General features: G+C 36.5%; 3 protein-coding genes and 1 long non-coding RNA gene across 7 annotated transcripts in view; 1 reads left to right on the top strand and 3 right to left on the bottom strand.

Annotated features, from left to right (window-relative positions):
• The window catches only part of LOC100181661 (28S ribosomal protein S30, mitochondrial-like), a 5,856-nt gene extending 3,757 nt beyond the window's left edge, over positions 1-2,099 (bottom strand). The window contains exons 1-4 of the mRNA XM_026839297.1: positions 1,782-2,099; positions 1,336-1,490; positions 740-1,006; positions 194-400 (exon numbers count right to left, since the gene is read on the bottom strand). Of these exons, the coding sequence (XP_026695098.1) occupies positions 194-400; positions 740-1,006; positions 1,336-1,490; positions 1,782-2,019 (867 nt within the window). The 5' untranslated portion in view covers positions 2,020-2,099. The remainder of the gene's footprint in view (positions 1-193; positions 401-739; positions 1,007-1,335; positions 1,491-1,781) is intronic.
• A 271-nt stretch (positions 2,100-2,370) lies between these two features.
• LOC100180764 (vacuole membrane protein 1) lies at positions 2,371-23,814 on the top strand. Of its 3 annotated transcripts, none has more exons than XM_026839299.1 (10): positions 2,371-2,577; positions 3,049-3,191; positions 3,443-3,596; positions 4,330-4,420; positions 4,910-5,100; positions 5,620-5,701; positions 6,117-6,332; positions 6,728-6,906; positions 7,378-7,480; positions 23,682-23,814. In XM_026839299.1, the coding sequence occupies exons 2-10, from the start codon at positions 3,170-3,172 to the stop codon at positions 23,700-23,702; spliced, it is 1,059 nt and encodes a 352-aa protein (XP_026695100.1). In that variant the 5' UTR covers positions 2,371-2,577; positions 3,049-3,169; the 3' UTR covers positions 23,703-23,814. The 3 variants fall into 3 exon arrangements, with proteins under 3 accessions (XP_026695100.1, XP_018671951.1, XP_002126237.1); XM_018816406.1 differs by lacking the exon at positions 23,682-23,814 and adding an exon at positions 8,446-9,130 and having other exon boundaries at positions 3,080-3,191; XM_002126201.3 differs by lacking the exon at positions 23,682-23,814 and adding an exon at positions 8,446-9,130 and having other exon boundaries at positions 2,372-2,577.
• Positions 10,037-13,753, bottom strand: LOC108950516. Its single transcript, XR_001975243.2, has 2 exons — positions 13,143-13,753; positions 10,037-11,388 (listed from the first exon to the last, which is right to left on the bottom strand). It is a non-coding gene; the product is annotated as an uncharacterized LOC108950516 (long non-coding RNA).
• On the bottom strand, positions 14,401-22,873 carry LOC100176928 (sodium-coupled monocarboxylate transporter 1). Of its 2 annotated transcripts, XM_002121331.4 has the most exons (15): positions 22,667-22,872; positions 21,804-21,914; positions 21,400-21,490; positions 20,895-21,012; positions 20,403-20,470; positions 20,188-20,342; positions 19,089-19,229; positions 18,609-18,738; positions 17,991-18,079; positions 17,657-17,760; positions 17,097-17,257; positions 16,529-16,654; positions 15,755-15,938; positions 15,408-15,565; positions 14,401-15,078 (listed from the first exon to the last, which is right to left on the bottom strand). In XM_002121331.4, the coding sequence occupies exons 1-15, from the start codon at positions 22,810-22,812 to the stop codon at positions 14,941-14,943; spliced, it is 1,920 nt and encodes a 639-aa protein (XP_002121367.1). In that variant the 5' UTR covers positions 22,813-22,872; the 3' UTR covers positions 14,401-14,940. The 2 variants fall into 2 exon arrangements, with proteins under 2 accessions (XP_002121367.1, XP_018671949.1); XM_018816404.2 differs by having other exon boundaries at positions 20,188-20,470; positions 22,667-22,873.
• Positions 23,815-23,862: the final 48 nt, after the last annotated feature.

Raw genomic sequence — 23,862 nt, 5'->3', positions numbered from 1 at the left:
AACTCCGGAAGTTGCTCAGATGTTCGGATCTGATGGAAGACACAGAAGGTGAGAAGATTGAAATGAAAGAAAAAGTATGGTTGATTTACTTCAGTTTTATAATAATTTTCTGCCGGGCATATTATTATTATTGTGTTAACTATTAATACCAATAATTTAGCTTATTTACAAGCTTAATACACTGTACTTATACCTGTATCAATGGAGTATCATGGCACTGGTAAGCCACTGGTAGATCTTCAGGTAAAGTCCATTTTAAGAAGCCACGGCCTCGAAGCCAAAACATGGAGTTCTCAGGTTTAAGGTCGATCTCACAGCTTGTGAGTTGTGGGTTGGAAGAAGACAATATCGCGACAATATATGATATCGTTTCACTCATTAATTTCTCATCTGATGTGTGCTGAAAGGTTGGTCATTAAATATCAAATGAAAGGAAACACAGTTTATGGAACCCGTCAAGTTTTTACAACTATTACTATTTAACTGCCTCATATAATTTAATAATTATTGTCACAAAAGTATTAGCCGACTACACAAAAATGGTGCCGAACTATATTGCATTCACCATATTAATTAATTAGGTTTCATGTTTTTGACAACTATGTTTTGAACTGCATTGAACTGCAAACAATGCCATCCAATATTTTATTAAAAATCCAAAAATTGTGTCAGTTCCGAATATCAAGGTTCAATTTTAATTATAACAATAACAATACGAATTTGTTGTAGATTTACTTACTTTGGTAAAAGCATTTTGTTCTGAATTTTTCAACTCATGATTCCTCAACAATAATCTGTCGTTTACAAACTCCCTTAAACTGTTTAAATGTTTCTCATCCACAGGGGCATGCTCAATGTTGAATGGCATCCCATGAACATATTTTGTGTGTGTAAGGTATTGGTAGTAATAGGAAATATTTGGCGCTGGAAACTCAAAATTGAAAGACTCAATCACATATTTTTTTAGGTGAAATCGGTCCAGATATAACTTTAGCAGCTCGCGAATCTATAAATATATTGTGTTAAAGTTAAACTCTAGACAATAGGTGTATTTGTTATATAAAATGATCATTGGAAAGTTCAATTTTTGCCAAAAAGGTTAGCCCAAAGAACCTTTTTCCGCTTTCGTTCTTTTTCTTTGCGTGGAGTTTTTTTTTTATTATAAAACACTTACCAAAACAACATTAATTACCACGAACCAACTGCCACTTTGCAAAGTTTACTTTCAAATCACCGAAATTCAGTGATTTATTTAGAAAACTAAAACACTTTCTATTTTCTTTCCGATCTAACATGTATATATCAGCAGAATTTATAAAAAAGAATTCAATTTACATTTTCTGCTTGGAACAAAATGTCTCTTTTAGATTTTCTGGTAATGGTGAAATCTCGGTCCGGTTTTGGACAAGTTTCCACCCATTTGCGATAGAGAACGTCATACCATCGTTTGTGTTTCCATTCAGCATATTGATCAACTTGGGTTGGGTATTCTATATAAAAAGGGGGCAGTTTTAAATCTAATATAAAAACTAATTCATTGGGTATTCTATGCAACAGAGAGAAGTTATTATAAGTTTAATATAAAATCTGATACATTGGGTATTCTGAGTAAAACATAGTTTACAAATTACAACTTTTTATTTATTTATTCGAATACAGTAGCAAAGATCAGGTTATTTAACAAAACAAAGAGAAGTAACAACAAAACGACAGTCGTTTACAGACACACTGTGGGTAAAAAACTAACTTGAGTAAAAGTGTCAAATAAAAATATACGTTACCCCACGGTTTTCTCATTTCTTGTGCAGTGAGTGGAATATCATACAGCTTTTTTGACTTGAAATTTGTCTGTGCTAGTCGAGTCTTAATACTGGGGTACGTTGGTTCTCGTACCGTCTTTGGGTAGTGTACGCATGTTGTTTGGGAAATACGTGATGCGCCAATGTATGTTACTGGTTTGGGCAACAAAACAATTCGCCATTGAACGCATCTTGCGCAAAACTTTCGGCTTAAAGTCATGCTTTTAGCATTAGACTGGCTTCAGCTAAAATTTTGTATTATACCTAAGGGTTTATTCATGCGTAGCAAGCTAAGTCATGCGTGCTAAAACATAGAAAACTTAAATAAATCAGATTTAAATATTTACAGGCATTAAACAATTTTGTTCGTAAATTTCGATAGTTTTAGTTTATTTTTGAATTATATTTTAATATTTTATAATGTTTATGGCAAAATCAAATTGCTTTTATGAGGCAACGCAATTAATAGAAAATTTGGGAAGTTTTCTAGTTAATGTCCTTTCATTAGTGCTATGCTCTCTTACTTTCGCGTGACGTTTTCAAAATAACGTGAATCAGCAATTCCGATTTGTAAACGTGTTTTAACTTTGTTTATATATTTACCGTAGAGCCAATGTTTGGTCTTAATACAGGTCTGTAACCCGCTGAGTAAATTCAAACTGAGATTGAGTTGTTTACTTCTGCCAACCTTTTTCTACTTCTAAATCCGCTGACTTGTGGACTTTGAACTGACGAATCTCTCAACCTAATTTCAACACCATTGTTTTTTACAGAAACTGTAAGTGGTGGTCTAATTATATCTGTACTTGACTGTGTTTTATATTAGCTTTCAGTGTAGTTTTGCTGTTTTTAACTATGCAGTTCTATTTTTGACAATTTACATAAAGATCATAAGAGTAAAGAGTATAATAAAATGGGCAAACAGATTGGAAAGGGCCTTTTATATAAGGATTTAAACAAAGAACACTCTTTGTCATATAAAATATTGGTAATAGTAAACAATGTTCTGCCAAACGCTAAAACCTAAATGACCCCTTGTTTTGCCAATTATAAATCAAGTCTTTAAAGTAGAGCAACATTGTTTAACAATGCCTTGTCTGGTGAAAATTTGTTTTTTTCTAGGTGGAAAATTTAAAACTACCCCTGTGCTTACTATATTTACCGTTCTGACCTTTCTATAACTGTATTTTGTTTTTTTTTGACTACATGTTTGCTAGATGAATTATTGTAAGCTTTTAATCGTAAACAGCATCAACAAAATATCTTCAATTCGTTCAAAGTCGTTGCTTCCAACCATCGTTGATCCGAACTCCATCATTGAACATCCAAGGGTTGGAGAAGAGCTTCGTCTTGTTATTGAAGAGGAGGAAATGGGGAATAATAAGTTAAATGGTTCGTTATAGGCTTACAAGAAACATCTTATGTATACAGTGACTTTATTCTAGCAATTACCGGATGTAGGCTATCTATATATATATATATATATATTTAATATAAATTTATTGTTAAATGTTCATTTTTTTAGTTTGATTTAGTAATTACTAATCATAACACTGGTATTCATACACCTTGTGCCAACTTACGAGTTACCATGTATTTTACTTTGTCATGATTTTTAAAATATAACCTAAGCATCTGTGCAGGTTCATCACGTTTAGCGCACGACACTGTAATGCAAGAGTTGAAGCAAAAAGATCGAGAAGAAAGAAGTAAACTTGTTATTTGGAAGCAGCCGATTACTACACTGCAGTATTTTACTTTAGAATGCATTTCAAAGTTACACAAAGCATCAATAAAGTATGATATTGTATTTTATAGCATAGTTACTTTAAATGATCATTTTTCGATGTAACTGTGGATGATTTAATGGTTTAATTTAAGGTCAATAGTGGTTTAATGTTCTTTTTAACGTACTAGTACACTTTTTGTTCATTCATATATGGTTGAAAATCAGAACCTCCAATTTAAAAGTGTCTATTTGCACCACTGATTAAGATTAGGAACCAATGTTCTATAGTTCCACACAAATATTATTGTTATCAGCATTTTAAACTTTTGACCATTTATTAAGCTTCTATGTTGTCCCACGTAGAAGAATGTTTATAATATTAGATATACATTTCCTAGAATAATTCCCTGTTTAAACCGAAACCAGATCTTATAATCTATTTCTCAACCAGTGGCACTGCGGTTAGCACTCCTGCCTTTAACTTAGTGGTCACTAATGGGTTGTCACTGTCAGCCATGCATAAAAATAACATTAATAAAAAACAATCATCCACAAAGTACATGGTAACTCGTAAGCTGGCACGAGGTTTAAAGTAAAAAAATGTTTTTTTGTTTTTCACCTTTGTTTAATAAAAGATATATATATCTCTTTATATTTATATTTCACCTGAATGACATTGTCAGTCTCTTATTTAGATCGAATTATCCAGTCTACTGCAGTTGGCTAGTTTGTTTGTAATTTATAATTTATTATATTTAATTTTTCTACCGTTCTTGTTGTAAAGTCATATTTAACTTTCAGATTGAGAGAAAAGAAACTCACTGTTGCAGTTTTTACCATTTTATCAATACTTACATATTTGTTGTGTGTGACGCAAGGACCGCATTCTGAGGTAAGCTGATATGCTCAACTCACAGGCACCAAACTTGGGGTGGTGGGTGGGCAGGCCTGTAACTAAATAAACATTTTCCAAAAAACTGCCAAGCCTGATTGAATTTTAAAATGGACAGACCAGAGTGTTTTAACTATATGATGAAATATGTGACAGTTACAAAGTTACATTCTTCTATTTAAACTCTGATTCATTTTTTGTTCAAAAACTCTGCAATTTTCTACACGGCATTAATCAGTAAAAGTTAGAACTAATAAGTTAGTTTTTTTCACAGAAATGTGTGTTTAACTATCACTACCTCACCTGTGTTTTAAAAACATGGCGCAAATGGTTGCAGCTCTAATTTAGATATATTTATAAAAACTTTAAATAAAAATTCACAACTTATGGTATGTTTATGTTACATTGTGTATGAAAGCTTCTGTGTTTAATTGTATCAGTTTTAAAACAACATTATTTGCTTAATAATAACAATGTTCTTTATATTAGTATTTCAGTTCATGGAGCAAAGTTATAGCATGGTGTGGATACTGGGTTGGACTCGGTATCTTGTCTTCTGTGGGGTTAGGAACAGGTCTTCACACTTTCCTACTTTACCTGGGACCTCATATAGCTGCAGTGACACTGGCTGCGTTCGAATGCATGTCCGTCAACTTCCCTCAACCCCCCTACCCAGACCAGTAAGTTTATTGGATCAGTTTTATGTATGAAACAGAACATCCGTCTTATAATGACTGTAGTTGCCACGTCATGAGAGGATGAATAAGTTTATTCTTTATTTTATTCCCAGACCAGTGAGTTTATTTGGTCAATTTTACTTTGAACATATAAAAATTAAAATATATCATATCTAAAAAAATAAAACACGTTATTTGAAAAAATAGCTTTTTTTTAAACAAGACCTGCAATTGCTTCAACCCAGTGGTCACTTATGAGTTGTCCAAATTGTCAGCCATACATTAACAAGAAAATACCCCCAAAAATCACCCACAAAGCTACGTGTGTGGTAACTTGTAAACGTGTACAAGGTGTATGAAACAAAACACCCCTGTCCCCTACTATAACCACTGTTGTGAAAACACCCCTACCATAATGACTGTCTTTTTCGACCCCAGAAGGATAAATTAGCTACATTCATGCAATTATTTACCACTTCCCTATTATTAAACTAATTTAAATTATATCCCTTTCTCTCCCAGGATTATATGTCCTGAAGAAACTGAACCCACTATGAGTATATGGACCATTATCAGTAAAGTTCGGTTAGAAGCTTTTATGTGGGTGAGTCTTTTAAGGCCGTAAAAAAAGTTTGGTAAATTAGGATTAAAACGACTTATTGCAATAAGTCTGGTACCTCTCATTCTCTTAATAAAAGCAACGCATTCATTCAATCTTTTTTCCATGGAGTTTGGCACCGCTAAGACACTTAACGGCAATACACCAACACAATATGCCATTATAGGTTATAGGCTGTAATAACTTGTAATGAATTCCGCAAATCTAACTCTGATCTGGTGCTGAGAGTGGGACGACTTCAACCAATTGATCCAATGTAAATAAGAGACTGACATGCCATTTAGCCAAAGGCAAAATATGCTTTATTATACAAATGGTTGCACTTGATTTTTGTCTGTTACTTTTCATGGCAGCAGATCCTTACCGGATTGTTAATAATTAACTTTCTTAATCTTTCAAGGGTGCTGGCACAGCTATAGGCGAACTTCCCCCTTACTTCATGGCACGAGCTGCCACGTTGTCCGGGATTGATCCCGATGATGAAGATTATGAGGAAGCTGCTGAGATGTTCGAGGATCATCCGGATGGTGATAACTCGATCTCCACGAGAGCAAAACTAGCGATGAAGAAGTTGGTTCAAAGAGTCGGATTTTTCGGGATCCTACTTTGTGCTTCAGTAAGTACGAGCTACCAAATCTTGCACTAACTCTTGTGTGCCATGGGATGCCACGCTGTAGGACCGCACCTATATAGAATAAAATAATAGAATGTATATAATATACTACATATACAATGTTTGGGTAATGGGTCAACTGTGATCTAAACCCCAAGTCACCATGGTAGGACACCCTGCAGGACCCCACCCATATAGAATAGAAGTACAAGTTACATTAACTCCTTCATGTTACTGTGGTAACTAAGCCTAATGAGTTGAGAAAATACAAAGAAAAATGCAACCAAAATAATAATTAAACAACTTTTTTAGTAAAAATGTAAATGGAACTTTCATTTTACCAGCATCTTGTCTACCATATAGCAACAATCTATAAACCAAACACTTTTCCTTTCTAGATCCCAAACCCTTTGTTTGACTTAGCTGGTATAACATGCGGTCATTTCCTCGTCCCGTTTTGGACGTTTTTCGGCGCCACATTGATCGGCAAAGCTGTGATCAAAATGCACATACAGCAGATATTCGTGGTCATGACATTCAGCAAGCACCATGTTGAAATGCTCGTCGATTGGATCGGGTAAGATATAAAATTCTATGTACAGTAGGTTGGGGAATGATGGGAAATGTTTTGTTTTGCTTTATTATCCCATTTGGTTGTACACGAACATTTTTTTACAGAAATATATAACTATAGCCACTCGACTCTGAAAGTAAGTTGTTAATTGTTCAAACACAGGAAATATGGAATTCCGATCCTACCGCACAGTACTATACTCATGCGACTGTCCTTGCCCTGCCACACGAGGATAAAAATTACATACATGGTAACTTGTAAGCGGGCACAAGCTGTATGAAACAGAACACCCGTTTTAAACAACTATCGTTGCCCTGCCACTCAAGGATAAACAGCGTCAGTCATATATTCGTTCATACGATAAATATATTTCAAGGTCCCTTCCATAATGTCACACACCATGCATAATTTATTCCCCGTATATTTATCACTACGTTTTAAATTGTCACTTTAAACAAAATTCTTTTGGCCCAGATACTTACCGGTGATTGGCACTTCTATGCAACTGCCCTTTAAAGATTTTCTTAAAAAGCAAAAGGAAAACCTTCATCATAAACCTGGTACACACATAGCCACGGTAAGTGCATTTGTGTGTTGACGTGTGTAGTTTATTATAGCGACACTCACATAAATCTATAACCCGGCGACGCCAATACGATTGGTTTTGAGAGCCCTCTTAGAATTTTTTTAAAACTGTCGCTTTTAAACCAAAGTCAAAGCTAAAAAGAATTTTTAAACAAAAATCACTTAAAATTTATCGATAAAATTCTATATACGGCAAAGGTTATACAGCTATTTTTAACATAGAATTTTATTTTAAACAAAAAACATACGGCTTAAACGAGAATGATATAAACCTATATACGGCGAAACAGATACAAGAATTGTATTTTTTAGTTTTATAAGTTTAAAAAAAAATGTTGTGTTTTCGTAGCACCAGATACACACCAGCATACGTTGTCATATGTTTTGTTTAATTACCGTCGCTGTAGAAAGCTTAATTGAAAGTGCGTTTATACGAACCTACATGGAAATAGGTAATGGATTGTAATTGTAGCTACGTAATAGATATTAAAACAATGTTTATAAAATAAACAGACTTTACTAAACTGTACGGAAATACGTGGCGTATTTATTGAAAGCAAAACACACATACGTTCGTTTGCTTGCGTCTATATTTGCATTGATTGATGTAAGCATGTGGCGTATTGATTTTTAAAGCAGGTGCAATCAGATGTCAATTAAAAAGGTTCCTATTAATTACTAATTAGTGTATAATGGTTGGGAGAGTGGTATAATTTATATAGAACGTAAGAAGTCTAATTGATAATCTTACAATTCCACATATATATAAACTGCTATTATAATAAAACTATCTACAACATCAACGCCCTTTAATATTATTTCAAAACGTTCAAAATTGCTCCAAATTAAGTATATAATATACGTGTTATGTTAATGTCTTAATTCAACACAACAACACTTACAAATTCCCCCAAAAAAATGTTCAAACTCGTATCCTTATGTGTATATACTTGACAGTCGGAAAGCTGGCTGCAGTGGTTCTTCGAGAAATTAATCATCGCAATGGTTCTTTATTTCGTGGTTTCTATCGTCAATTCAATGGCACAGTCTTATATGGGTAAGAAGCAGAAGGAAGCAAGGGAAAAAAAGACTTCAAAATAATCCAAAACTTTTATCTGCTGGTGCATCTTGTCTACAGTAAACATGAGCAACTACTGTTTCCTTAACTGAATTTCGCTTTTATATTTTAAAAATTGACCGCTGTTAAATCACATGACGAAATAGGGTTTAAAATTAGCCGATATATCGGTTAAATCAACGTATAGGAGACCGTATGTTTGCCTGCAGTAACTACCGGCTGCTGACATAATAATTATTATTTATTTGTCGAAATTACTGTGTTGGTATAAAATATAGGGCCAACACACAGCAATATTAATGTATAGTATTTCTATATTGCCATGGAAACCAAATAATGACGTAAATGCTGACGTAAGTTGCTACACCCTTTAACAGATAGAGTGCAATATTTCTGCTGCCTTAGATAAAAACGACTATTACGTCTGCTATGATGATGAAACACGGGCAAAGCAATGCCCAATAGGTATATTTTAGCGATATTATTTGCTTGTGAGCTGTCACCGTTTTGTTCAATTTTAAACTGAGGGAAATGTCGTAATACAAGTCTACTGAGTGAATGGAATACACGGGCTATTGGTTTCTAGTTAACTGAGCGCTGGCGAAATGTAGAGTTCAAAAGTGGGACCTTTACCTTCTTGGCCCGTTACCTTCATCATTTTCCACAATGGTAGCAGCGTAATACTTCGGACCACTAACCTCTGGGTTAAAGACGGGCGCACTGTGTTACAAGTTAGTTAACTTAGCTCCAACGTCATATTACCACGTCATCGCCTATGTATTACCTTGTCGCTACGTTTCGTAGTAGGGAACCTACGTTATTAAGGTCATACGAGTAAAAGTTTGTCATCCATTAATCTTTTTATGATGCCGCAAGTTCTGGGTTGAAGACATATCAGCAAACGCACCGAATTTATATGAATATATGTTACTTACTTTATCCTCGCGTTGCGGGGAAACGACAGTCGTTATAATACTGGTGTCCATACACCTCGTGCCACCTTACTGTGTGCTACTTTGTTCGTGAATATTATTTTTATGTATGGCTGATAATTTGGACAACCCATTATAGTAACCACTGGGTTGAAGCAATAGCCGTTTAGTGTCTTGCCCAAGAAAACATACACCCAAAATGGGAGCAGTTTGCCTAGAAAATAGTGATGACGCGTTGTTAAACGAGAGTGGTTTGTACAGATAGTAAGCGCTGCCCAAGCTTGTTCTTGCTTAGTAATCAGAGTTATTTTTAAACAACCCGCAACTGAGAACCAAAGCTTAGCCCATAAACCTGGTGCAAACGATTTTATTTTCCTCGTAAGGTATCCAGAGTTGAAAAGTTACAGTTATTTTAAGCGGTTCTTGGTAGGCCAATTGCTGACATACTGTTTCATAATAAAGCGAATATAAGGGTGATTTGTCTCATTTTATCACGCAATGCACATATACTATACATAACTGTTAAAAACACGGTTGGTGACTGACTATATACACATTTTTTACCATCATACGAAAGCAGCATCGGTCAAATTCAAGTATAATACACATTTAATAATACTTTAACGCACGTAGATTTGCACGGAGAAAATAAGTCGCTTAAATTCAACACAAAATAAATATATAAATTAACATGTTTTGTTGCGCTGTTTAAAATAAAGTAGTAACTATAACCTATACGTTATATTTGCTAATAATTCAAAGTACGGCTGTTTTATTTAAATTTGATTGGTTGAATAAACGGACTGGGCATATACTGTAAAAACGACGGTTACATCAACTTACGTGCAGAAGTATTTATAGGGTGGTAACCCGCAACTTAAATAAAAGAACCACAGTGACACGTGCCTATTTTTGTAACGTCGAAACAATACATAGTAATATGGGGTAAGATGGATACCGTTAGCACATAAATTCTTATATTTCCTAAATGTGCTTTAACATTTAACCACGCTCCTTTAAAGTCGTATGAGGATACGGTTTTATAAATATGTGAATATGTTTCGTTTACTACTAAATGGGATGTTAAAAACCATATTATTGAACCATATTACCCCAACAAATATAATCTTTAAGGTCGCGTACAGAATCCATATGCTGCTTCAAAGGCGAGAATATACTTTGCTATGTAAGTGAAAAGATGGAATAAGTTATGTTATAAATATACAGATTGTACGTTGTAGTGGATTTAATATTCTTTCGCACAATGTTGCTTGTTTGGGTTCGTGTTGTTAATATTTGCAAGGCTTTAAAAATACTAAATTGTATGCGGGTAAAACGTGAAGGTTTATATAAAGCTTTTAAAAATCTATGTTTTAACCAAGACTGGATTACAGCCGAATCCACTACCCGCAGAATATATTACACTGTTTGTTGAAATGAGAGTCATAAGACATGTATAAGAATAAGCATTTACAGAACGTACGGTAACCCGGAACAAACAGATACCAAGGAGGTAAACATTAGTAGGATGAGGGAACATAGGACACCTTTAGCATATAATGTCCAAATATCCTGATCGTGTTTTAAACAATTAACAACTGTCTATGGGAGTCGGTTTTAAAATTTCTTCAACGTTCTTTATTTACTACCAAATAGGGCGAGAAAATAAATTAAATAGGTGTCCCATCTTCCCCACCCTATTATAACGAACATTTCAACTCGGATTGTCAGTTTGGAAACCCGTAATATTGAATTCAATTTATCCTAGAATAGAATGCAATCCTTTTTTTCTATAAAAGGATTCGTTTTTGAGTCAATACCGGTCAGCAGTGGATCGTTTGCTGTGTTGTCTTGTATGAACGACATCAGGTCTTTGCTGCCTTCAGAGGTCTGTTAGACACAAAGCAGATTAGAGTCTTGGCTTACATGGGTTCTTATGTATGTGGTAATGCGTTTCGTTGAGCATAATGTGATTGAATGAATGCGCGTGTTTATCCTCGCATGACATTGCAGTAGTGGATAAAACACCAGTGTTCTGTCACACACGGCACCCCACTTACGATTTACCACGAATATAACTTATTTATCTTCGCGTGGCTAAGCAACTACAGGTGTTTAACACAGGGTGTTCTGTTTTATACAACTTCATTCACTTTCCAACGTCCCCAAAGCACTGGCACTTGTTTGTAAACGATTATTATATGTCCAGTTTGTCTAGTACTCGACATAGTGATGGTTTTAATACCAAGAAGGTCTGATACTAAAAACCTCAACGCTTATAACGTATGCTGCAGCAATGTAGCATATGCAATATAGGACACATATGTAGTGTCTCCAATTTAACTATGCATAGATGTAGAAGCGCTGGTCATCATAGTCATTCCTCTTAATTAATAGTTTGTGGATTTTTTCTGCTAAGGTTTAAGATTTGTGAATACTTTTTATTAAGGTTTTTGAATGTTTTTTGGGTTTAACTCTTGCCACTAAGTCAGTACACAAAAGCTCAGTCTATGCCTGATAAGTATAACCTTGTACATTATTCATGGCCCTTGAGATAACGTCAGACAATCAGTAAAGGCAGAATAATAACCCGAAGCCAGTCCGGGTCTACATGGGCAACATACATGTATTCTCCTGGGGTAAATATTCTGTGTGGCGCACCACTGTTCGATCCTTGTCATTCGTGACAGCCAAGAAATTGCGTGTCTGCTGGCGCAAAGATCGTACAGTGCTCCTATAGCCGCTTTATAAGTTTATGTCAGTTTTAAATAATTTACGTTGTTTATTCGAATGTGATGTATTGAAAACAGTGGCGTATACACTGGGAATGCGACGATACAACATCTTACCGCGCATTGTTCAACTCACACGGCACAAAGTTATATACGTGGTTACTCGTAAGCGGGCACGAGGTGTATGAAACGAAACAAAAGTGTAATAAAGACTCCCGTTGCCCGCCACGCAAGGATGAATAAATTACATTCATTTATTTAACCCAAAAAAAAACAGAACTAGTGGAGTTATCACTACGTGCACATTAAACGAACTTGGATAAATTTGCCATGAAACCAATAATTTAAAGACTGAAAGCGTTCGCGTTATCGACTGGTGATCGATTTTTGTTTAAACCGTTGGAAGGTATGGTGTAGTGCGCCCGATGCTCCATATGGTGATGCGAGGTGCTCGCCTGAGGGGGAGTAATTAGTCCTTGACTAATTACCTTCCCCTGAGGTTGCGATAACTTGGATGCTACTTTAGAATTGGTTCCGATCTATAAATCATCCGATCAATTGCTGGCTTAAATTCTCATGTGATTCTTATGGGATCGCCACCGTGTAGGCGCGGAAAGTCAATGCAAAACGCTGATTGAAAATTCACACCAAGGCTTATATTCTATATAAAGTAGGTTCGGACAAGATGGTACATTTTCATTCTCTTTTCTCGCCCGATTTAGTAGTGAACGAAGATTATTTACAGAATTGTATGACTGTATCCTTACGTTTCTAAGTAGCGCTGTTAGTTGTTAAAAACACGACTTGAAAATATGGAATAATATGTGATATAACTCTACCTATGTGTTCCATCTTCCCCTCCCCTACCCTACTATATATATATATATTGCATCACAAGCCTTGAGGTCTTACCTTAATTCTTGAGTTTGCGGATTCCCTTTGTAACTGTGCAATGTAAATCTTCAATTCGTCAGCATTCATAAGCATAAAGGGGTCTTCTTCCACTTCTGACATTTTCTTATGTCTTGTAGCTTAACCGCAATTGTCTCTGATTTACCACAGTAAGAATAAGCAGCTGTCCTACCACTCTAACGTGTTTAAATTAACGCAAGAAACGTCGCCCAGTTTCGCCGAAATAAAACGGTCTTTAATTTCTACACCTATTACCTGATCAGTAAAAAACAGGTTACAGTCTGACCGAACCACCGTTTCTTGTACCAAGAAACTGCGATAAAGTGAGCGCCACTTTCGATTACTATAGCATAAGATCATCCATATTTCATGCAGCTGCGTTTTGCATTGAGCCGCTTTCTTCGGCTTAGCGTAGCAAACTGTCTTATGACGGAAAGGTTTCAAACCGCTTTCCCTTCCACGCGCTTTATCCTACACTTGCACCTCACCTCTGAAGCTGCAACAAACCGACAAATATCGATTACTTTAAAATCAGTCGTTCCTTCGCGATTGCAGGACACTTGATGATTTTCTACTAATCCCCTTTTCAATCTGCCACGTCAATAAAGTAGATTCAGCGTTTTTAATCATCGTTTAACATATGTTGCCTATCCGTTATACACGTATATGTATACTGTATATGTATATATAGTACAAGTATCCCTATATGCCACACTTTTCAATAAACAATCATAGTTTTGCTTACTATGGTTATCCCACTACTTTTAGTTGCCACCACATCTAGCCGCACCAACAGTTTCGGTATCGCTTGCGCTTTAAAATAATAGAAGAAGCACCGAACTCGAAACCGTTGTGCATGTACTGTCTACCTATTACAATGGACCAGCAGGCTGACTACGTTTACTGCAACCATAAGAATATATCGACGTGGTGTCTGCTGTTCGGCGCTCGTATACCCGGAAAAGAGAACAGTGTAGGTTGGGCTAGACTACTGTACACTGCGCCTACACAATAAAAGCGAGCTAAGGCAAAGCTAGAATGAAATATACGACTTTGTTTGTGACGGTTCTATATACGATTTTACTTTTGCTGTTTTGCTGTTCAAACAAATCGTTAAACTTTTATTGACTTCATAATAATTTAGGTAGATCCGCGTGCTACGTATAAAGGTATACGCTTTTAACTTATAAAAAAAAACTTTTCTGCAGCCGCTACTGCGCCTACGCCGTCGGCTTATATCAGATACAAATGCCCTGTAGCGTAAATCATATTAGACTAAAGTTTATTTAGCGCACAAAAACAGGATCTTTAAACGCTAAAACGAAAGCAACATGGATTGCGCATTTAAAACAGAAATTGGCTATCCTACGCATTTGAAACAAGAATTGGCGCATTTATTGACAAAAGTGGATAGAGCGATAACATAAGTCAAATGTGGTTTCGCAGTTGTGTGTTATATCTACAATTTAAGAGTGCGCTTAAAAACCGTATGCTATGTACCATATACAGTAGGATAGGGAGAGATGGGACACCTATTCATTTTATTTTCTCGTCCCATCTGGTACCAATCAAAGAACATTTAAAAAATTATAAAACTGTATCCTCACGACTCCCATAGACCGTTGTTAATCGTTTAAAGCACGAACAGGATATATTCGGATATTGTGTGCTAAATGTGTCCCATCTTCCCCCACAAACTATATGTAAATTGGGTTGCTGAGTTGTAAAACACAAGGAAATGTAATACCAGGGGAATATTCGTTGTGTATTTGAATTAGTTCATGTGTCCATATATTCTCTACATCTTTGAAGTTATATTTGAACCGGAGCCGTCCGAAAGTCCGCTAGAGACGCTCTTCACCGTGTCGGTTCGTTGGCGCTTCGTGCCCAACTCTGGTATCATTGCTGGCGTGTACATCTCTTTTGTGTTATACTCCTGCAGAAAAAAATACTGTAAAAATCCACCATGTCTTGAAAACTTATATGTTAGACTTAGCGCAAAACGCGTGTGTTGTATAGAAGAATCGGAGAAGACGAAACACTTTTTATCATATTTTCTCGTCCAATTTGGTAATAAAATAACATTAAAAAGTTATAAAACTATATTTTCATGACTCAATATGCCGTTGTTAGTTGTTTAAAACACAATCAGGGTATTTAGATATTATGTGGTAAAGGTGTCCCATCTTACTCCGCAGAAACTTTTGTAAAACGCATGCGCTAATACTTTGCGCGAAACGCGTCCGTTATACCATAAACCCCCACCTTCAAATTGTCCATGTCAATTTCCCAATCCCTGTATTCCTCCCCAACCTGACATCTCATGCAATCTCGAAACGATTGTGGAATCCACTCCAATAACCAGTGGTCGAATATTGACGTCACCAACTTGGGATTTATTTTCTTGCGGTCTCGCCAACCACCTGGGGACGGAATATCTTTAATTGGGCACGTAAGTGGCCTTATAAATGTTTTTGACAGAGAGTTGTTCGTCGTCACGATATTATAAGTATATAAAACCCCAGATTTTGTAAGTAGTCTAAACCCCACAATACTTTAATCTCTTTTCTTTTTAAAGTTTCCCACCTTACCTCTACAGTAATAACACTTACATGTCAATAAGCTTAACACAAGGCCGATGACAAGCGTTGTACCAAACCCAACACAACTGTAGTATACGTATGAAATAGAATAGAAATCGGCAATAGCTGGTATCACAGGTGCTACAGTGGTTGTGGGTAATGGTGTGGTTGCCGATGTAAAAGATGCAATCGTTGCGTTGCTTGTAATGTTTACCTAAAGTTAAACATTTTTAACTAATTACAACGACATAAAAATTAGTGAAACATTTTTAACAAACTACAACAAAATATCCGCATGACAACAAGTTGTAGGTATAGGAAATTGACGCTGGATCAAACAAAAAAATAGGCTTTTTTAAAAAAGAAATTACCCACAAAGTACATTACATGGTAACTCATGAGCGGGCACGAGGTGTATGATACAGAACACCTGTGTTATAACGACTGTCGATACCTTTCATGTGAGGATAAAATAAGTTACATTTATTTATATGGAAAAAGAGCAAACTACAAAAAAAACATATAGTACTGTGGGGGAAGATAGGACACCTTCAGCACTTAATATCCAAATATCCTAATCGTGTTTTAAACAATTAACAACGGTCCATGGTAGTTATGGGAATATAGTTTTATAATTCTTTGAATGTTCTTTGTTTACTACCAAAAGAGACGAAAAAATAGAACGAAAGGTTGTCCCATCTTCCCCCACCCTATTATATAACGTGATATGTGTTAGAAAAATAGGCTTGCAAATACGAACAAGCTATAACATAATTTACATTCATTCCCAATGACAATCCTTACCACTGGACAGCCGCTAATATCAACTGGTAGTTTCCGCACAAAAATAGGATCTGGTGGATAAGTTTTGCTTCCAATGTAAACCCATGTTGATACAGCGAGACCTGACAGTAAACCCACGAACGCGCCCTGGGAAAACGACAACATAAATAACTTTAAAAATGTGTTACTTTTGCTGTGTTTTTTCTGTAATTAACACCACCCTTTTACAATGTTAAGAATACGGTTATAGTAGGGTGGGGGAAGATGGGACATCTTTAGCACATAATATCTAAGTATCCTGATCATGTTTTAAACAATTAACAATGGTCTATGGGAGTCGTGAGGACATAGTTTACTAATTTATTGAATGTTCTTCGTTTACTACTAAATGGAACAAGAAAATAGAGCTAAAAAGTGTCCCATCTTCCCCCACCTTACTGTATATAATTCTGTAAATATTCTTTTATTTACTACCACATGGAACAAGAAAATAAATTGAAAAATGGACCATCCTACCCCAAACTACAATACTGTACAAACCTAAAATAAAGTATAGAAGTATTACAAAAACATGTTTAAATTTACTCACGATTGAATTAGCGAATGGGAACATCATTCCGAGGGTAAACAAACCAACTAACGGCCCGCCAACCAACCCCAATATACTGAGTGCCGCCTCTAGCACGCCACCTAGCTGTGAGGCTAAGTAAGCCATAGCGATACAGAGGCCACCATATATTATCACCGCGCCTGTAGAAATGGATGTGTTATGATATAGTTTACCCAATTTTTAAGTCAATACGTCTATGTGTTTTAATGAATGAATGTAACTTGTTTATGCGCGCGTCGGCGGAAACGACAGTCGGTTTTTACACGGGAGTTCTGTTTCATACGCCTCGTGCCCGCCTAACTATAAAACAGAAGACCCTTGTTATAACGACTGCCGTAGTTCGGCTATACAAAGGTAAATCAAGTTACAATTATTCATTTAATCAACTTGTTTATCCTCGCGTAACAACAACAAAAAATAACATTTTTTAATAACAGTTTGGGGTAATGGGCCAATCCTGGTTTAAATCTTAGCACCCATGGCGTGCCCGCTGTTGGACCTCGCCCAGATAGAATAGTAATTGTAAAAATTATTGACACCTTTTGAAAGCCATGTGTATGTCGTTTCTGACCATTTTGTTGCTGGTTTAATAAAGTCCTCCACGGTGACGCATGACATCGCATTAATACCAGATGATACGGTGCTGTGTGAACAAACGGTAACAATCGTAAGATATGTAGTTATAAATAAAGTATAACTGTGTAGTAGGATGGATATCGTTAGCACATAATATCCCATTTTTAACAACCACCAGCGCTATTTTAGAGTCATGAGAATAAACGGTTATATATTTCGGTAAAGTTTCTTTGTTTACCACCAAATGAGACCAGAAAATATAGTTTAGACCATCTTACCCCAATCCATGTTTCTTACCTTAAACTGCCCGAGAATACACAAGACACGACCAACCCAGTGAGACCAGGATAGTCTTTGAATAACTCGAGCGCCATATACGGCAGCAACTGCAAAAACATGAATGAATGAATGAATGAATGAATGAATGAATGAATGAATGAATGAATGAATGAATGAATGAATGAATGAATGAATGAATGAATGAATGAATGAATGAATGAATGAACGTAAGTTCTTTATCTTCGCGTTATAACATGGATGTTCTATTTCAAACACCTCGTGCCCGCTTACTAGTTACCACGTATGCGTAACTTTGTGGGTGATTGTGTTTTCTATAGCGAACAACCCATTAGTGACCTCTGAGTCGGAATAATTGCCGTTAAGAGTTTTGTCCAGGGATACATAGGCACACAACGGGGTGTTCTATTTCATACACCTCGTTCTTGCTTACGAGTTACCACGTATGTAACTTTGTGGGTGATTATTTTTGAGAGATTATTTTATGTTTGGCTGACAATTAGAACAACCCATTAGTAACCTCTGGGTTGAAGAAATTACTGTAAGAGTCTTGTCCAAGGAAAAATACGCCCACAATAGCGCAGATGAAACAGATATAAATCAAGGATTTTAACGTACCTGGTCTGAGGCACCGACTTTGCCAGTAGATAGAGGGTCACAGTCATGATAAAAAGCGTACAAGATGGCGCCGTTCATCACCGATAGGCTGATAATTATAACCAAGCCGAGCCAGTTTAAATATATCGCCCTGTACAATACAATGTAAATATTATAAGTAATTTATATGAGCTTGGAAAATACGTCGTAACAAAGGGTTTAATAACAAAAGCTAGAAATCTATATTTAACATCAGCAGAATTTGTTTCTGTTTATCGCTATAGAACAGTTGTTAAAACGCTCGTTACTAAATTAGATATTACTGGATTCGAAGCTCGGCTGTAGCTTTTATCGCACTGTGTTTTAACAACTGTTATTTTTCTGCTATTTCCTTATTCTTAGTTTTATTTCACCTGATCTTTGTTACTTTATTCAAAGATCTAATCTGAAATTATGTTGAAAAAGATAAACTAAAACTATGTAATTAAATGCTGTTCCCACCCCTTTGCTTGGTTTACGCTTCTACAACAAAGGTATCGTTGAACTTGTGACTGGCTTACAGCATAAACACCAAGCCATAAGAAGGTCCCACCAACGATGATGCTCCAAAATGTATGACGGTACCGTGGGTCCAAATCGAAACTGAAAGATTGAGTTTAATTATAATGGTTTATACATCAAGCGGGCGACTTTACAAAAAAAGGGGTTCAAGGTTCGTCACTGCTACCATTGTGGGCGTATGTGTCCTTGCTGGGCATGACACTTAATCGCAGTTAATTCAACCCAGTGGTCACTAATAGTAATGGGTTATCTATAGAGTCAATCGCAGATTAGGTAACGTAAAAATCCGCTCAAAATAACCACGCAGATATAGTTATTTAAATGGCTTGAGGTTTACCAAACGGAACACCGGTGTAATAAAGACCGTCATTGCCACGCGAGGAAAACTGTATTTTACTTCCACTCGTTTATTTATTCAAGGTACAGTGTCCAGTAATAGCATTTTATATCTGCGATCTTGGCGACATTATTTGCTAACCATCGGACCACTATCAACTAATCTAATGTTAGCATACACGACCTAGAAATATAACTTAGCAAGTTAAACATGGATATTATATTCTGCTAACATCGATAGGCAGGTGACCTAGATTTAAACCACGACCGTGTGTTTGAAGATCAAATAAATTCACTCTGCCTTTGATTGCTTGTCGTGACGTACTGAATAGCAAAACCACACTGGCACGCTTATTTCGTATCCGCTTTTGGTTTGGTAAACCGACGAGTTATAAATGTGACTTATTTGTTCTCGTGTGACGGAAAACGACAGTCGTTATAACACGGATATTTTGTATATATCATACACCTCATGCCAGCTTACGAGTTACGTATATGCGACTGTATAGATACTTATCATTTTTACTTTTTTTTAATGTATGGATGACAATTTAAGACTAGTACCCACTTTGTGGAAAGAATTACAGTTAAATGGTACCATGTATGTAACTTTGTGGGTAATTGTTGCTTTTTTGCTGAAAATTAGACATCCCATGGTCACACATATACGCTCATAATGGTATGTCAAGGTAAACCAACTTACTGTAAGAAATCCACTCTTCCCCCTTCTTCACAAATCTTCCACACATTCTCGTACCCTCCTAACACTACACTACCACGTATTGTAACAGCAAGGAACCCACACAGCATAACTACTGCTTGGAACACGTCGGTCCATATTACTGCCTTAATTCCCCCCTGTGGTTTAAGTAATGCGGTTAGAGAGTTGTTGGAATGTGAGTTAATTAAATTAAATACCAGAGTTGTGTAGAACGTGCAAACCAACCCAGTGGATAACACTGCTGACCATAAATCGAAACCAGTCACTGTAAAATAAGGATTTTCAGTAACTCAGTGTAAGTTACCATATGCTGGGTGCGACATCAGTCACGCCTTTTAACTGGCACAGCTAAACGACAGTCGTTAAAACATGCTGTGGTAAAAACTACCTGAGTAAAAGAATCAAAGAAAATCGTTGCTGCTAAAATTACAAAACAGTATAACTCCATACGGCAAGACATCTTTATTTTCTTACAGGAGGGCTGTTTACCCATGTATAGTATAAGGTGGGGGGGGGAGAATGCTGGACACCTTTAGCGCATAATATCCAAATATCCGGATCGTGTTTTAAACAATTAACAACGGTCCATGGGAGTCGTGAGGAAATGGTTTTATAGATCTTTGAATGAGAAGGTCGAATGAATAGGTGTTCCATCTTCCCCCACCTACTACAGCATATTCAGTGCTTACCAGCGCTAAGAGCTAATGATGGGGCATATATGACGATACCAACATAAAATATAGTCTCCAAGATGAATGTAATCGTCGCTAAAACTCGTACTGGTCTGTTGAACCTTGCTTCGAGGTACTGGGTGTATGAATGGGTTAACGTATGTGACGTATAAACCGATGACGTATGAAAAAACTGATAACGTATTAGATTAATGGAATATTATACTAATGACGTTTTCGGATGACGTATTACACTGGTAACGTATAAACTCATGACGTATTATACGGATGACGTATTCTATTCTATGTGGGTGAGGTCCCGCAGCGTGGTACGCTATGGGCCCTAGGATTTAGGCCATAATTGACCCATTACCCCAACATCCGGGGTGCTACTGCATGGACCTTCCCAGTTTAAGGAGCCTGTCGCTTCCCCGGAGGTAGGCGACTAGGGCTTTAATGGTAATGGATGGAAGATCTTTACGGATGACGTATACTAAACCTAATTTGATGACGTTTCACTCACCTCGTACGTACTTGATATACCCATGTGGTAAAACGTTGGAATGTAAAGCTCGGAAGTTACGACAGCAACGATCAACATGGAAAGTAAAAACCTAAAATATAGACAGGATATAAGTTATAATGACCGTGGTTGCCCACCACGCCACGCGTGGATGGATAAGCTTCGTTTAATAATAGCTCGATCTTGGTCTGTCACCATTCTTTAAACTCATGATGCATTGGAAATCTACGCAGTAATTCGTAAACGGGCACTTTGCGAGGTGTATGAAACAGAACATCTGAGTTATTTTTGCCCACTACGCGAGAATATATCTTTGCCCACCACGACAAAATAAACAAAATACATCGGCGCTGCTTAAAATAGATTGAAACACGGGCTTATAGTTCATACCACTGCACACTTACCACCAGTACATGGTACCATATAAATAAACCTCCGCTGGTGTCCCTAACACTGTCACTGCTGACATAAAACTCACAGAGAGAGACAAAGACACCGGGATCATGCCGAGGTTCCTGTGTTTAATGGGAAATGTTGTTTCTTACAAAGTGAATTTTAATATATAGTAGTGTGGGGAAAGACGGGGCAACTTTAGCACATAATATCCAAATATTTTGATCGTGTTTTAAACAATTAACAACAGTCTATGGGAGTCGTGAAGATTTGTATTTATAATTCTTTGAATGTTCTTTGTTTGATACCAAATGGGACGAGAAAATAAAATGAAAAAAGGCGTCCCATCTTCTCCAAACCTACTATATATCAGGGCTGGGAGACGGGGCACCTTTAAAACATAATATCCAAATGTCTGATCGTATTTTAAACATTTAACAACGGTCCATGGGAGCCAAAAGGAAACGGTTTTGTAATTCTTTGAATGTTCTTTGCTTACTGGTAAATTGGTAAGAAATAGGTAGAAAAGGTTTTCCATCTTTCCCTACTATATTTAACTATTAATAAACTTGGATCTTGGTTTGTCGGTGTTTTGCAAAGTTAATCAGCATTGGGAGTCTACGCAGTAACTCATAAGGGAGCACGAGGTGTATAAAACAAAACACCCGTGTAATAACGACCATCGACTGTCCCGCCAGGCTAGAATAAACAAGTTACATATGTAGTAACTCTATATATAGAAAACCGAGGTGTATATCATACAGAAAACCCATGTAATAACGACTGTCGTTCCCGGCCACTCGAGGATAATTAAAATTATTCTTTAATCTATAAACAGAGAGCAGGAAAGACATCTATCATTATAAACCCCCACCTCCCGCCGAGTAAATATCCTTCCGTTCCCTCTGTAGATCTCCAATCCTTTATTGCATAGAATATCCCAATGGCTGCAGAGATTCCCAGCGTGACACCGAACACTGCGTAATCGGCGACGGCCAGGGTAGTAGGCACGGCCGACATATCTTTGTATTTATAAAAAAAACTAAAAGCTTAAAATCTGCCTGAAATGAAATCACTCAGTAATAGAAAGATCGTTCAAAAATGGACATATGAAGTTTGTAAACAAAACCCCCGTGTTTTAACGACTGTCGTTGAACCGCCACGCGAGGAAAATGAATTACATTTAATAGCCTGTTCATTCTTATAAAAAAATTAAAAAGGCCAAAACCCATATATATATCTACCCATCGATAATAACTCCAAAATACTTTTAAGCTTTTTGAGCTCTGAGCCAGCAGTTAGGGGTTGGGAACTATAAGACAATGTTATATACAACATTCTCGGTGCAACCTGATACTTAAGTTAATGCTGCAAAACGTTGCACTTGAGCTAAACTACAATCCTTTATACTCCCACGGGTATACTGACCTTTCGTTGGACTGCTGTAAATTTGCTCCTCGTATAGTAGGCTTAAATAAGATGGTTCATATTTTTATCATTCTATTTTCTCGTCACATATAGTACTGTGGGGAAAGATGGAACACATTTAACACATAATATCCAAACATCCTGATCGTGTTTTAAAAATTAACAACGGTCTATGGGAGTCGTGAGGATACAGTTTTATAATTCTTTGAATGTTCTTTGTTAACTACCAAACATGTCGAAAAAATAGAATGAAAAGGTATCCCATCTTCCCCCACCCTACTATATTTTAATAAACGTATATATTTACAGATTAACTAACTGTATCTACACGGCTCTAAAATACCGTTGTTAACTGTTAAAAAAACACGATTTGAAAACATGGGGTATTATGTGCTAACAGTATCTGTCTCACCCCAGAGTGCTAAAACGCAATAACTGATGCATGCATTCTACCTTTTCAGTTACGAATCCACACTCTGTAAAACACCAAACCAAAGCTGGCAGCGCGTAACGAAAATGCTCTCTGTAAACAGAATGTCCCTTTTGTTACGCCTGCCATGGATCAACGTAACTGCTTAAATCTCTCACCAAATACACACTTAACCTTAAATTAAGGAGTAATAACTGCCAGACTTGCGAAGT

The sequence above is a fragment of the Ciona intestinalis genome, unplaced genomic scaffold, assembly GCF_000224145.3.
Source record: "Ciona intestinalis unplaced genomic scaffold, KH HT000184.2, whole genome shotgun sequence".
NCBI lineage: Eukaryota > Metazoa > Chordata > Ascidiacea > Phlebobranchia > Cionidae > Ciona > Ciona intestinalis.
The sequence above is the reverse complement of the archived record's forward strand: the minus strand, read 5'-3'. Positions and strand labels throughout refer to the sequence as shown.

What these genes read in the sequence shown, in the direction of transcription:
- LOC100180764 (XM_018816406.1), top strand. Translation starts at nt 3,170, where the DNA reads ATGGGGAATAATAAGTTAAATG. An exon ending in GGGGAATAATAAGTTAAATG is followed by an intron (nt 3,192 to 3,442) that starts GTTCGTTATAGG and finishes GCATCTGTGCAG; the next exon opens with GTTCATCACGTTTAGCGCAC. An exon ending in CTGGTACACACATAGCCACG is followed by an intron (nt 7,481 to 8,445) that starts GTAAGTGCATTT and finishes TATACTTGACAG; the next exon opens with TCGGAAAGCTGGCTGCAGTG.
- LOC100176928 (XM_018816404.2), bottom strand. Translation starts at nt 22,812, where the DNA reads ATGTCGGCCGTGCCTACTACCCTGGCCGTCGCCGATTACGCAGTGTTC. An exon ending in GTATATCAAGTACGTACGAG is followed by an intron (nt 21,013 to 21,399) that starts GTGAGTGAAACG and finishes TCATACACCCAG; the next exon opens with TACCTCGAAGCAAGGTTCAA. An exon ending in ATACACATGGCTTTCAAAAG is followed by an intron (nt 17,258 to 17,656) that starts GTGTCAATAATT and finishes CCATTTCTACAG; the next exon opens with GCGCGGTGATAATATATGGT.